Raw genomic sequence first — 15,455 nt, 5'->3', positions numbered from 1 at the left:
CCCAGGCGCTGTGAGTCAGCATCATCCTGTTCTGCTATTTGCCCAAGGCCAAGTTCATTAATTAGAGAAGAGTCCTGTGGGAAGGTCTGTGTTTTTGTGCCCACCGTTCCATTCTCATTACAGCTGTTTGTTAGAGTGGGGAGCCCCAGCAAAAACTCCAGGGGAGCTGGGCACCACACTGCAGCTGGGGTTGGGAGCATAGCAAAGGTGAAAAAAAACCCAAAACCCCAAGAAAAACAAAAGGAATTTCTAAAAGAAAAAAAAAAAAAAACTTCATTGCTGCAACCTGTTCAATCCAAATGGCTAACAATAATTTAATAATGTATTCATTAAAAAAAAAAAGTTAAGTACAACTTAAGGTGCAACTTGGTGCAGACATTAGAAGATTATGTAAATGATTCAAGTTGCAAAGAGCTGAAATATTTAGAGGAGGCACCAGAAGGCACAAATAGTTGCACCATGAGTGGAGCAAAAGTATTATCAGGCAGTTGCTGAAGTGATTGACGGTCAGTCAAAACAGTGAATGACAGTCACCAGACAGAGAATGCATTGTTGTTATAATAATTAGCATTACTTGAAGGAATTCCATAGGGGTTACAATCTTTGTTTGCAAGAGGCTGAGTAGTCATGCCTAGCATGTGTGGCATACAAAAGTTACCGTGGGCCCAACATTCAAACTAATGGGTAGATGAAGACACCCGTACACATTGTGAAGATTCTGTCATTCGAGAAAGACCTCACCACAGAAGGATTCTTAAACTGTGCACCAAGCATTACAGAACCCCGTGGCCTCTGTGCTTGCCATTCAGACACAGGTATTGGTCTCTTTAAAACATGGATGTCATCCTTTGCTGTATTTCAACAAGTGGCATCAGGAGGACTACTGGTTCACCATCCTGTGTGTAGGCAAACATTACCAACAGAGCAGTTATGTCACAACTGGAAGCCGAAGACTGACGTGGACATGCTCAATAGCAAGTGCTGGTTTATCATGTTCAACAGTGAATATTTGCTCATTATGAAGCTGAAGGTAAGTTGACCAATCCTGTCATTGTTGTGGAGTGACACATTTGGTCACTCTTGGTATCACAGTGTTAGGAGTAACAGGATATGACTTCAGGCTACCTTTAGCATTGATTAAAAACACTGATGGCAAAATGCTACATTAGTGACATGCTTTACCATGTCCTAGCCCTTATAAGACAACACCCTGCTACAGTTTTTTAACAAGACAGTTGTTCACAGATAACGCTTAAGTCTATGGACTATCTGTATCATAATGAATTCCTCCTGTAGACAGGCAGGTCCCAAGCTTTCCTCCCAATTGAACATGTGTGAGATGTCAACTCCAAACCTTTGCTGGTCTGACGGCGCTCAGGGCCAAGCTACAACAACTGTGTGATTCCACTCGGAATCACCTCCTGTATCAAGGGCTGAAGAGGTGCCACACCCTACTGACATGAGACTAGCAGCGTGCCCTCACTGCCAACTCCATTATCCATTTGATTTTATATTGTCATCATTGCATAACCATCAGATGGCCTTTAAACACATTCAGGTTAAGTTCATTTCCAACACAATGTTTGTAGGTTTAACGTTGTTTGTCAGTGACAGAATTGCAGAAGCTTTTATTTTGTATTACATTTAGTGGAACACCAGCCTTTTTTTTTTTGTTTTACAAATTTGGACTCAAACGTTCAGGTATTGTTACTCAAATAATGAATGAGATTATTTTTGAACTGTCTGCAGATGACTACCTTTTCTGTCTATATAATTTAAATAATATTGACCTTGCAAACTAGTATTATCATACTCACAAATATTCAGTACTGTATTAATAGTTTTGTATCCTCTTTTGTATCAAACTGATCGGTTAAAAAAATAAATAAAAAAACCTGATACACTTTCTTGTCAGGAATTTCCTTCAAAACCATGCATTTCATTTTATATCATTCTGAACACCTGTGAGGCTGTTTGATCTATACTCTCTTTTATTGGCATGTGCTACACAGTAAGTGTGCCATCAACAGCAACATCAGCTGTGGCACCAATTACTAAAGTGAAATTTAGCTCACTCAATCCAGACTTATTAAGCCTAATGGTGAAACTATCAACCACGTGATCCATTTATGAGAAATTAGCTCAGTTACGTTGAGTCAGTACACAAAAACAGATGATTAAAACACCACTGAGAAGCAATCAATGCACTAAATGTTGCTGTAGAACAAGACGGAGCAGTTTTATGTCTACATAAAAATGTCTATCAAAGCAGTTGGTATAAAGCAAAGTGCATGGTGTTGTGTTCATAGCACACAGTATTCATCACATATTTATGTCTGAGGAGAGGTTTTAGCCCTAGATGCATTTGGTACGGTGACTCATGCTTTGAAAGTACGCATTAGAGAGAGAGATTCAGGGCTAGGATTCAGCTCTATTTCAGTCTTGAGATGGAATGCATTGCCGATAGCACTTGTCTGCTGCAATGTGATTTTTTCTTTTTTTTATTTATTTTTATTTATTTATTTTATTTTTCAGGGTTGACATTTTAAACTCAAGGATCAAAAGTTCTCAGCTCATCAGTTTGTCATGTACACTTGAAGGTGTATGAGATAGTGAGAGAAAACGAAAACGCTCAGAAGCCAGAATGTAGACGCTTTAGAGCTCTGAGCTCGAGGGCTAACTTAGTAAAAAAAAATATTTGTAGAATTATGTAGTGTGACCTGTAAGACTTGGAGTCTGCTTGATCTGTAAGCAGGGATTTTTTTTTTTTTTAAAGTAAGTATTTCATGTAAACTTACCAATACGATAACAGCAGCAGGACCAACAAAGGCATAAAGCAGGCCACCCTCCAAAGACAACCAGCAGCTAAAAGAAAACAAGAACAGATCACAGAATGGATTATGTTCCTGCATTTAGTGCAAAATAATTTTAATTGTACTGGTGTTATTATATGGGGTTTCATTCTGGGTGAAATTATATTGTCTGTGCTTGACTTGTATCTTATTGTAGAAAGCAAACTTTAAAACAAAAATCCATGTATTTATTAATCTATCCATTCATTTTCTTCATCCCATTTATGGTTGGGTCCAGAAGGAAAACCCAAACATCTCTCACTGAAGTGACACTCCCAAGCCCCTTCTTGGGGATCCCAAGGACTTCCGGGCTAGAGAGGGTATATAATTCCTTCATTGAGTTCTGGGTCTGCCCCAGGGTATCCTCCCAGTGGGACGTGCCTGGAAAACCTCCTGAGGAGAACCCAATAGGCATCCTAATCAGATCCCAGAACCAAGTCAGCCAAGTCCTTTCAAATAGGATGAGCAGTGGCTTTACTCCGAGCCTCCCCCTTGATGATGGAGCTCTTCACCTTATCTCTAATGCTGAGACTGACCACCCTACAAAGGGAACTCATTTCAGCTGCTTGTACCCAGGATATTACACTTTCGGTCATGATCAAAATCTCATGACCATTGTTGGGGGTTGGAACATAGATGGTCCAGTAATTTGAGAGCTTTGTCTTTTTGATCTGCTCCTTCTAAATGACAGACTGAAACAATGGCCTCATTACTGCAGACGAGTCCTGAATCTGACGATTCTTCTCCTACTCCACCCTGCTATGAATGATGAACAAGACTCTCAGAAACTTGAACTTCTCCACTCAAAGCAAACACTCACACCTGGCCCAGTGGTGTAATGATACTTTTGAATCAAAGTGAAATTATAATCAATCATCAATTATAATAAACTATAAAGCTATTGTCTTAATGCTGGGATTCATAACATGGTGTTAAGCACAAGCATAAGTTTACACCCCATTTTAAAAATCACAGCTGCTCCATCTGATCCATTGAGCAAACCCCTACGAATGCATGCAAGCAGGCATTCACACTTAAATGTATTTTAGAATTTCTGATTAATCTAGCATCCATGTTTTTGGACAAATGAAAGAAACCACAGTACCTGGAAAAAAAAAAAAACTATACTTACACAAGGTGAACATGCAAACACAGCACAGAAAGGTCTTAGCAGGGGTTCGAACCTGCAACCATCTTGTTATGTGGCAAACATGCAAACTAACTCCACTGCTGTGCAGCCCGTTACAATAATCATAAAACAAAAATAGTTCTTTGTGGCTTGACCGATGTCCAGAGAACAAACTTGGAGATTTATTTTTAATGTGTTACATTAGCCATAAATACTTAAAGTTACAGAGAAATACTTAAATCAAACTTGGAGGAGCTTTAATGTCTCTCAAGCTGAATATTGATGTTGCATCTTGTAAACTGCATTGGCAATAATAAGTTTTGCTCATAAAATAAGTAGTGAAATATGTCCTATAAACTTCCAGGCTTTAGACTTTCACATGTACAGTATATAGGAAAGAAAATGTATAAATGGAACAAAATAAAAAGATAGGGAAAAGAGGTGGTTTTGTTTCTTTTTTTTCTTTTGTCCATTTCCTTTGCAGTGAGAGCGTGAATGGCTGTCTTGCTAGTTAAGGCAAGCCCTCTTTAGTGTTGAGCCTCTTCTACAACGCATCATATGTTTTCTGTTTTGTCTTTGCTACCTCCCTCTTTGCCCTATGCTGTATCTCTTTATATTCCTATCTACTCTCTTCAGTCATCTGGCTGTCCCGTTTCTTCCTGGCTGACCTCTTCCTCTGGATAACTTCCTGTACTTCACTATTCCACCACCAGGATTCCTAATCATCTTTTCTCTGTCCAGAAGACACACCAAGTACCTTCCTACCTGTCTCTCTAATCACTGTTGCTGTAGTAGCCGTTGCTAGTAGTTGCTGTATAAAAGGAAAAACAAATACATAAAGTTTGGCATTTTACATTTAGCTGTTTAAAGCAGGACTGAACATACACAAAATAGCCATATCTGCACGGGCATAAAATTATATTTCTGAAAGAGATCTTTTGTGAAAGCATCATGAAAATAAATGGAGCCCTGCATGCTTGCATGGCCTGCAGTAAGCCCAGACTTTGATCCTCTGCCTGCAGCCATTCCAAAAACAAATAGGAGGAAGAAGCTGCTGTTAAGTGACAAAATCCAAATTGAGTGGTGATTAGAGTGGGAGTCCGAGCAGGAGGCTTTGGATGGAATACTCACTAGCTGGCTGTGCCGTAACCTCTTGCTCTGGTGAAACCCACTGATACTGCAACCACAAGGGCTGGAAGACCTGCAGACACACACACACACAGAAAGTTAAATGATGAAAGGAAGCTTTTATGGGGGTGATAAAGCAAGCTGGCTAAATAAGATACAGCCTTAACTACTCCAGATGACTCTTCCTTACAGTCAAATGCAAGCGATGTGCAGCGATGTGTAACATAACTGAAACTGAGTGCTCTGTAGGCAGATCTCAGTGCTGCCTAATAGTTACTAACCATAAAAAATACAAGAATGTTCTTATGTGTGTGCGTGTGTGTGTATGCATGCGTGTAAACAAGAAGACAGAGTTGTAGTGTGCATGCCAGAAATAGAAGGAATATTGTTGTGCCCTTAATGAGCTTGACTCTGAAATATTCTTGTAATTAACAAAGCTGTGATTATGGCTTCTAATGAAAAGCAATTAGGAAAAGTCACATTAACTTTAACAAATAAGATGGTGGAGAGCCAGGCCAGTCCACTAATCAGTAAAGTCTCAAATAGTCTACAGTAAAATCAATCAGGCATTTACATTATTATATATATATATATATATATATATATATATATATATATATATATATGATTTTTTCTTCTGTGAAGCACAAAGACATACACCACACACACCTGTATTTTCCAGGCTTGCAGACTCTAACACAAATCCAGTCACATCCCATATCTCCTGTTTCCTTGACAACTGATTTCAATCACATAATTTGGGGAGAAAATTGCAAAACGGACGTGAGGAGGATAAGATGTTTGATCCTCTCGGCTCTGCCCGACTGTTTCATGCGTTTCATGCGCGTCTGTAAGTGTGCCAGATAATTCTGCCGTAGCCACTGTACAGCCAACACACACTCCTCGCTGTGTCAGTATCTTGCCATCTGTGACTGTAGAGCAGTCCATACATTCTTTGCCTCTATCAGGTAAGGGCATCAGTGACTTGGCAGATTAGACTGGTGGGATCAATACTGAGTGAAATGAGCAGATTGTGTGTGTGTGTGTGTGGTGATGCTGTAGGGTTGTAATTTCCAGCCCTATCTCGAAGCATCTTCCAGTGTTGTGCAGATGTTATGATATGTTTTGATTATCCCCCTAACATCCCAGGTGCATGTAGCACCAGGTTGTACTACATTGAGGAGGACAGCATAATAGAGTGCTGGGAGGGTGGGCAAATAGAAGAGGTGTACAACTGAATGGCACAGAGAAGTGACATTACATGCACTCTGATTGTAGAGTAGGACACCCTTTGTGAAATCTATGTGCATGAGAAAATTACAGAACGGAAAAGAAATACATTAGGAACTGTAATGTGTGGCTTTTGGGAAATTGAGCAGTAAATAACAGCATACAGGATAGACAAATAGGACATAATGAGAACGGAGGGAATGAAGATTGCTAAGCATAATGCAGGCAAGAATTTCAACACAGCAATATAATAAGCTGTTACATTCTCATGTAAAATAAGCCTGTCTTGCAGCCCTCCATCACAAATGCATGTTACAATCATCAGGCAATTCATGACTATCTTCATTTGCAATGCTGGAAAACCTCTGGCACACGGGGACAGTTGGGGGTTCCAGTACAAGCATCAACAAAAAGTTTTTTTTGTTTTTTTTTCTCTAGCAGATGAGAGCAGTGGTGCCACCATGTTTCTTAATATTGTATACAAGTTTAGCATTTTAAAAGGAATGGGTTGGCTCTCCCAAGAAGCAACAACTAACACTAAAAAATGGAGGGAAAGTGATTTTTGTGAACAGACCTGTCTGTTTATAGTTATTTTTTTTATAAATTTTGAAAAACAGCCAGGCTAACACTACATTATCTTTCAACTTGAGAATGATTCTGATGTAACTTTCAATTAGTTATTTGTAGCAGTGTGTGTGTGTAATCTTGCCTAGATCTTGCTGAAAACACACACACACACACTATTACAAATAGGAGAAAACAGTATGCATGCTAGAAAAAAAGGTAAAGATTGTTTTTTTTTCCTGAGTGAAAACTGTAATCAACGAGGAGAGAGCAGGTTTTTTTTTATATCAGTTCAGTGATAAGTTGCAGCATTATGCAACTTAAGAGAAGGGTTTATGATCAGGAAACATTCAAGTCTCCAGCTATGGCAATTAAACATCTAGTAGTAGTAGAGTAGCTTATTGAATGCATAAAATTCTGTTGTGCTACTTTCTGTTAATCAGGACGAACAGCTATAAATTTTTGAAGATTATAGTGTTCCTCTTTGGTTTTAGCTGTGTTCCGGCAAAACGTTAGCTCTTCAAGGCCTATTAGACTTTAACTGCAGTCCTTTTAACTGAGGGTGTTATTGAATGAACCATCTTTGCTAAGAACACCACTTGAAAATAGCCTAAATATCCCTTTAAGAGCAAACCTGAACCATAACTCAGGTGCCACGGTGAGAGTGAAATCCAATGAGTGTGAGTGCTTACCCCAGCCGAGACACAGGAAACGCTTGCGAATGATTCGTGACCTGGTTTTGCCAATAACAGCTAGGTAGGACTGCCACGCCTCCGTCAGCACCCAGCAGAAGGACGCCAGAAAGAAGAAATGCAGGAAGGCAGCAGTCACCGTACAGAGTCCCTACGGTGAACAGAAAAGAGAGTCCTCAAGAGAAAAACAAATCATTGAGCAAGAAGTTGTAAGGGTTTGTAGTAAGCACAAAAAAACATAGAATCTCTACAAATCAAAACAGCGGACAGTCAAAAAGATGCAGTCTGATAAAGAGGCTACTTTGTTCCTTGTAGTTCACACTAGCTTCACAGTCTTCTTCAGTTTGATCAAAAATGACCACCGCACTGGGAAGCCTTGCTCAGTCAGACAGCTCAGAGCGCTGTTTGCCAAAAATGTCAGCCTGCTGCTTTGTCCACTGTTTTAACCTTGTCTGCAGCTCCACCCTGTGAGGTATTACAGTTGTTTCAAAAGGCTTGGTTGAGACCACCGTGAGCATATATGAACACAACATCGCTGAGCATTTTCACCAGTGTTCATGTACGTAAAAAACAAACAAACAAACAGACAAAAAACAAACAAACAAAAAACAATATTAATTTAAGTACCTTGCTGAGAGTTTGAGATTGTCCAACCAAAATCAATAAATTGGAGGCCAGGATGGAGAGACAAAAGTTCACCAAGATGATTGATCTCTCAGAGCGAATGTACCTACAGAGCAAAAGATATATATATATTAAAAAAAAACAGAGTAATTTTTAGATCTAAAGTACAAGTAAGATATGCATTTTTGACTGATGAATAGAGTGTAAAGAGACATATTTGCCAATGCAGAGTCAGTAACTGGATTTTGCTGTCTGTAAAGTATATGATAATAATAAAAAATGGATGGAAAAGAAGAGCTAATTATTAACACCCCCTGCTGTAACAGAATCAATTTCTTCCTTATTAGGCCTCATTGCAGTTTTGGTGCTGCAGCTGACACACACAAATTAGACTTTTTTTTTTTTCTTTTTTTTTGAATTTGCACTCTTGAGAGCATTAATAGAAAATTACCACTGTGTACAGAGGAGATGTGTAAGTACAGACAATGGTGTGGCATCATATATGTGCGTGTTCATTCACCTCCAGAAGGCAGCATAGATTAGAAGCAGGATGAGGAGGGCGGTGCAGGAGACCCCACATCCCACCATGAGGGGCACTGAGGGCATGCTGGTAGGACCCATGTCCTAAAAAGAAAGACAAGGAAGAGAAGCAGGTAAGAATTACTACTGATTTATAAACTGTAAAGTTCTGTCTTGGTCAACAAAACACATTTAAATTCAATCATAACCCTCTAACACCAACCCTACTGCACCATGACAGAAAATTGCTTCACCACACACAAACATCGCAGTTTACTACTGATGACCTGCCACTGAACCAATCTAAGGGTCATGTGGTGTATGACTCATTGAACAGCGCCCTCCTAAATTAAATTTATTTTAAATAGAAAAAAAAATGTTGAGCAACCTGCTAAAATGGCTTGCTAAATTATCTTGACAAAAACCTCAAGCGACAACACTTTTGAGAGCAATAATTACTTTTACACAACCATATAATCTACTTCACAGAAACTTAAACTTTTTAAATGCTTTTTTAGGCCTTTTTCTTTTACCGAGAAGCCCAGATTGTTTTAAAATAACTAAAAATAGTTAATAGATTTAATTGAACATTAAATCAATTATAACCCCAACTGACTCTGGGACACAAAGAGGCCTGGTCAACCTTGACTAGTGATGATGTGTCTCAAAATTAGTCAAGTCAAATTGCATTTATAAAGCACATTTCATGCATATGGCAACAGTGCGCTTTCCATAGGAACATATAATATAGAACAACATGAAAAATAGATAAATCAATAAAATAGGGAGTATGAATTTATGTCTTCAATCATACAGAGATATACAGACACTATCATACACACAGAGTCATAATTATTGCATCAAAGTTAAAAGGCACTCAAGTTGTCCAGTAATTTCATTTTTTTACAAAGCAAAAGAAAAAAACAACAGACAGACAGACAGACAGACAGACAGACAGACAGATAGACAGACAGATAGACAGACAGACAGATAGACAGATAGATAGATAGATAGATAGATAGATAGATAGATAGATAGATAGATAGATAGATAGATAGATAGATAGATAGATAGATAGATAGATAGATAGATAGATAGATAGATAGATAGATAGATAGATAGATAGATAGATAGATAGATAGATAGATAGATAGATAGATAACTCTTACACTCCCTGAGTTTTAATTCCTTTGATGGCTCTTGCAAATTGCACACAATTACCTTTAATTAGAATTACAAGAGCGTGTTACCGCAAATGGAGCTGCATAATGACACATAATTATGCTTCTCTGAAAGTTGTTTTTTTGTTAACAGTACAGCAACTATCTCAACCACAGTGTTGTCACCCATAAAACCTGAACTGAGACGCACACTGACCTTCTAATGATGGTTTCAGTTTCCAGTTATTTACTATGACTGACATGCGAGGACTTCAGGTCACTTTCTATGAAGAGACTGTGTGACACAAGCTTAAGAGAAACCATTGAATCCCTCCGTGTACCCAATTCATTATTTTATGCGTTTGCATGTTCAAGGATACAGGCACTAGACCATCAGGCATAATTAAGCAATTCAGGTCATCGTGTACAGCACACCTCTGCTCCCGAGGTGTGCCTTTGAAAAGATGAAGAAGAGACAAATGAAGCTGCATGTAAATCGCAAACCCTGCTGAGCCCCAAATGTGCCTTATGTTTGTCCTGCTTTTAAGTTCTCAATCACACAATTTAGATCAATTTACCTCCTGTGCTGCTCCAGCCCTCCCTTGCATCATAAAAAAAAAATAAAATGCATACTATGTAGAAACGGCACAAAGTGTCTTTTGACTGCAAATGAAACACATTCACACACAAAAGCATGTCCAAGCAGATGTGCAATATATAACTAAAAGGGCGGTTTAAGATGGAGGAATCCATGCCTGTCTCTTTACAAGATGAATAGCGGGCAGAGCACATGCTTAAGTAGGATGGCTTCTTTATTTCCTCAAAAAGGAATCAAGAATGTAACCTGAAAAGTATGAATACGGGGGGAAAAAAATTCACAGAAAGACGGAGTAGGAAGAACTAAAAAGTAAGTGAATAGAAGACGAAGGAGGGAAAGGACACATATTGGGAGAAAAGAAAAAAAAAAAACAGAAGACAGTCAAAGCTTCCCTTTTAGTGGTTTTTTTCTTGGCCCATCAAATGAAGCCAATTTCTCCAGAGGAAAACGGAATAGGTTGGAATACCAATACGACATACACACAATCACACTGGGAAGAGAATGGAGGTGAAACACAATCAAAAGTGCCAAGAGAGCCACAGAAAAAGAGGAAGAGGGCATATGACAAGCATCTGCTTGGGGAGAGTGAGAGACAACAGAGACTGATTGTGTTTGATATTATGTAGAGAGGAAGGTCAAGGGATACAGAGGCATTTGTGCTCTGTTGAGATCTGATATATCAGACATGAGGGCCTGCCTGATGAATGACAAGCACATGTACACTTACATGTGTATTTTCTGGTGTATTTTTCTGTCTTATATTAGCCTGTATTCAAAGAGTATTAGAATAATTTATACACTTAGTTGTAAAGTTCTCAGTATGCATCAACAAACTATTTCTCATCTATTCAGTGTGAATTATTATTAGTGTAATTACATTATGTGCCTTGGTTGAGATTAACCTATACTAATAGACTTACACACAAGCATAGCAGGCCCAAGGCCGGTTGGTATTGCCCTGCCCTAAATGTGTATAGTAATTTTTCAGTTGTACGATACATGTGGCATCGTTTTGTGTGTTTGTGTGTGCTTCCTGTATGAGACACAGAGACTCCAGATTAAAAAGAGTGTTGAGGCTCTGCTGTATATGGCCAGGCTCCCCTGGGCAGCTTGGCTACCATGTGATGGAGAAGATAGCTATTTTCAGCTCAGGAAGTTTAACCTACTTATCTCCTCTCACTGACACTCCGCCTCCTTCCACTTCAGCCTATCCTCTTCTGTATTTTCTCCCCCTATTCTCCCCCCACTTTCTTAGCGTCCTACCCAACACCCTATAAACATGTAGTTTCTGACAAAAGCACAAAGGTTAACTAAAAGGTTGCTTTACTGAGTACCTACTTATCATCTCTTTGCACATGTACTATTTTTTTTTTTTGTGTAGAACTTTATGATTCGAATTACTGCAGGTTGTGGGAATGTTGCAGTGTTGTGAAATTGTTGATACGACATGCTATTTTCTTAATGCTTTAAAAGGCGTTTTGGACTTTTGGAAACAACTTTAACCTTGCTCTTCAAGGGCTTATGTTTTTTATTTTTTCCAAAGTATTTTTTTAATGTTCAAGATTAAATGGAGCCTAATCAAAATAAGAAACCACTCATTCATGGATGGGTCACAGAAGCAACAGGTTCAGGAGGAAAACTCAGCAATCCCTTTCCCCAACAAAGCTCCTCTTTGGGGATCACATAATCCTTCCAGCAAGTACCGGGGTACTCAAGGTTTATTCCTGGTGGGATTTGCTCCTGAAAAGCTCCCCAGAGGCACCCTAATTAAGTGCTCTACTCTGACACTTTGGTGTTCTTGTTAGATTTGTAATATTTAAGCACCTTTTGACTTATTTTTACTATCTCAAAAGTCTACATGCTGATGGGCTCGCTTCTTTTATTGAACCTTTAAGTCTGTTGATTTTACATAAAGAAATGTTTAATAAACCCATTATTGTAACAGTCAGCCAACAAATAACAATCAGTAGTAACCAGATTGGTTCATTTTTCTGTCAGACAAAAAAAAAAGAAAAGTTTAAAGAAAATATGAAACTAAAATTTTGACAAACAACCACAGCTAAATTGGCATCCTTTGACATTGTTTTGCCTAAAACGTCTGAGGTGAGGATTTGTGTCATATATCAAAAAAAAATAAAATAATATATATATATATATATATATATATATTTAAGTGGTTGTGGAAAACAGGATTTTGAAGACAAATTTATTCTACATATTTAACCCACCACTTCAGTCCAAACTTTTTTTTTTTTTTTTTTTTCAAAAACGTTACTGTGGTGTTCCCTTAACATTATGTTGCCTCCATCAGTACAGCTAACTCTCCTGGCCACAAAACAGCCTTGTTAGAAAAGGACAACCATCCCTGATGGATTGTTTGTCTCCCAGTGAAGCTTGTTTGAAGTTCTGAAAACGCAGTATGAGTGTACTGTTGAGTATTCAAGACTACTTGGTAATAAGGCATGTTTTACAGTGCCCCAACTAGGTTGTAAAAATGCTAGGACCCTTGTGAGATGCTGACAAAAAACAACTGTCTTTTCTACACTAAGATATACAAGCCCAATGATATACACAGTGTCCAGAGATAGCTGTGTAACTATTCAACTATTAAACCTACAAAAAATGTCTTCATTGTCTGTTTTGCTATCATATGGAATAATATAAGTACTAGTTGTTAAATACTTCATTTGACTCTATTTGCCAAATGCTTTTTTATTTATTTATTATTGTTTGATGCTGTGAAATGTAGACTGTGAAAAATGTTGGTGAACAAATAATAAAATTCAAATTGAGTCATAATTTATCATGTATTGAATAATGAATGAATAAAAAAATATCACAAAAAAGTTACCCTATTTACATGGTTCCAATGTATTCTGCAGTTCTGTTTCTACAGACATGGCGAGCAGTGATTAGAGTTGCTGCCTTACATAGAGGAGGTCACAAGATCACCACCTGCCTCAGGCCTTTCTGCCTGGAGTTTGCATGTTCTCGCCATGCACACTTGGGTTTATTCCAGGTATACTGGTTTCCTCCCACTGGTCAAAAACATGCATATTAGGTTAACCAATAACTCTCGGTGTGAGTGAGCATGTGAATAATTGCTTGTCTCATTTGTCTCCATGTGTCCTCATGAATGACATGTGGACTGTCCTGGGTGTACCCTGTGTCTTGCACAATGACTGATGGAGATAGGCACCAGCTCCCCACGACCCAGAAAGGAAAAGTGGGTAAAGAAAATTGATGGATGGATAAGAATAACAGTGAAAACAAAAAGATTTATAAATGATTCTTAAACTGTGCCTACACAAATACTATGGCTAAAAGAAGACTTCCTACTCGATTATAAGTGTTTGATTTTATTGAACATTTTATGTACATATTTAGCTTACCATTTGTACATTTTTGCCAACAAAGGATGAAAAAATGCATTTTTTTTTCCAATAATTAATGCCGTCACTTGAATAACCTTTAATAATTGCAGAAAGTGTTTTTAATATTCGAATGCAACTCCGCTGAGATTCCTTCATGGATTTTAGAAAGTCTTATCCGTTAACAGCCGTTGACAAGCGCAAGATATTTGCATATTTTAACCTTGTAGTCTTGCTTCATTTGAAATAAGCTTTGTTTTCTTTCTCGATGCAGTTTCCAACTCGAATAAGTTAATAAAATATGAGTTGCCATTTTGCAGGGCCTCAGTCATTCCTATCCATAATCAAATCAGGAGAGGTAACCATTAATAGTCTAAATAATACACCGAGCTCTGAAATATTTCCATTCTGATTAGATACCTTCAGCCCTAATGATAGCAGGCGAACTGGACCTGCCTCATTCTAAGTGAGACAATCATCCCATGAAAATGATTGCTCCAAAAAGCTGTTAGCGTGGCAGGTACAAGAGGCAGTGAGAAATCCCTTACAGGACACAGACATCACTTCTGGATTTGTGCTTTGGGAAAATTGCTTTGATGCTGTAATTGGCTTATAAATAAATGATGAAGAAACAGAAAGAGGAAAAAAAAAGAAAGAACAAAAAGGCTTGCCCTCTTTTAATGCACAGTGCAGTTTTCCTCCTCTTAGTCAATGTGTTTGTTTGTGTCCTAATCTGCGCTGACTGAGTCAGGCTCCAGGTGCTGTTTAAACCACTGACCTTTTCACTCACATTTATGGTTACCTGCTCAGGTGAGCATGAGCCACAAATCCATCAGTTTTAAAAACAAGTTGAAGGGAGGCCCTTGAAGGTGTAATTAATTTTCATATCAGCATGGCTGCGACTCAGGAGTAAGAAACGAAGTAGAAGCCCCATTATTGATTTAGGAAACACATTTTTAAACTGACTTTCAAAAAGCTAATACCTTCTAGAAACTCCAAATCCCATAGTTTCTCTCCCTTTCTCTCATCTGTTTATCTGAAGTTCTGATTCCTGTTTTGTCGCTGACTTTTTCTTTGCCAAAGACAAAACAAAAAAACAAAAAGAAAACAAAGCAGAATAAACTTGGATACACATGTGGAAATCTCTCTGGCTATGAAAAAAAGTAAACAGGATTTACTGGCTATCCTTCGTTTCTTTGTAAATGGCCTGTAATAACACTGCTGCTTCTCAATCCCTCCATCTCTCCTCCTCCCCCCTTTTTCTATTAAACATGGAGGTTAATCCTCAGCCTCCCACCAACCCACCATCCCCACCCCCTTTGTCGCCAGCACAGTGGCCCAGGATAAGCTGACAGAGCTGGGCTGCTGATACACAGCTTTGAACCATCAGCCTGAACACTGTGTGTGTGTGTGTGTGTGTGTGTGTGTGTGTGTGTGTGTGTGTGTGTGTGTGTGTGTGCGAGTGTGTAGAACACATTGGCGTGCATTCTTTTGTGTCCCAACTTGACAACATGCTTGTTTGCCCTCATATTTCTGACGATGGCTGGCTGTGTTTGCATACTTGAATGTGGCTTCATTTTATTTTATT

At 38.5% G+C, this 15,455-nt stretch overlaps 1 protein-coding gene across 22 annotated transcripts in view; it reads right to left on the bottom strand.

Moving 5' to 3' along the window:
* The window catches only part of adgrb2 (adhesion G protein-coupled receptor B2), a 262,967-nt gene that overhangs the window by 43,155 nt on the left and 204,357 nt on the right, over positions 1-15,455 (bottom strand). For all 22 annotated transcript variants that reach the window (XR_005233158.1, XR_001808696.3, XR_005233161.1 and 19 more), the window contains 5 exons: positions 8,740-8,843; positions 8,223-8,325; positions 7,596-7,746; positions 5,113-5,182; positions 2,799-2,865 (listed from right to left, as the gene is read on the bottom strand). Coding sequence is in view for 10 of the 22 variants with exons in the window: in XM_017421731.3 (XP_017277220.1) it covers positions 2,799-2,865; positions 5,113-5,182; positions 7,596-7,746; positions 8,223-8,325; positions 8,740-8,843 (495 nt within the window). In the remaining 12 variants the exon portion in view is untranslated. The remainder of the gene's footprint in view (positions 1-2,798; positions 2,866-5,112; positions 5,183-7,595; positions 7,747-8,222; positions 8,326-8,739; positions 8,844-15,455) is intronic.

The sequence above is a fragment of the Kryptolebias marmoratus genome, linkage group LG5, assembly GCF_001649575.2.
Source record: "Kryptolebias marmoratus isolate JLee-2015 linkage group LG5, ASM164957v2, whole genome shotgun sequence".
Classification (NCBI taxonomy): Eukaryota; Metazoa; Chordata; class Actinopteri; order Cyprinodontiformes; family Rivulidae; genus Kryptolebias; species Kryptolebias marmoratus.
Note: the sequence above shows the minus strand (reverse complement) of the source record. Positions and strands in the feature narration are given on the sequence as shown.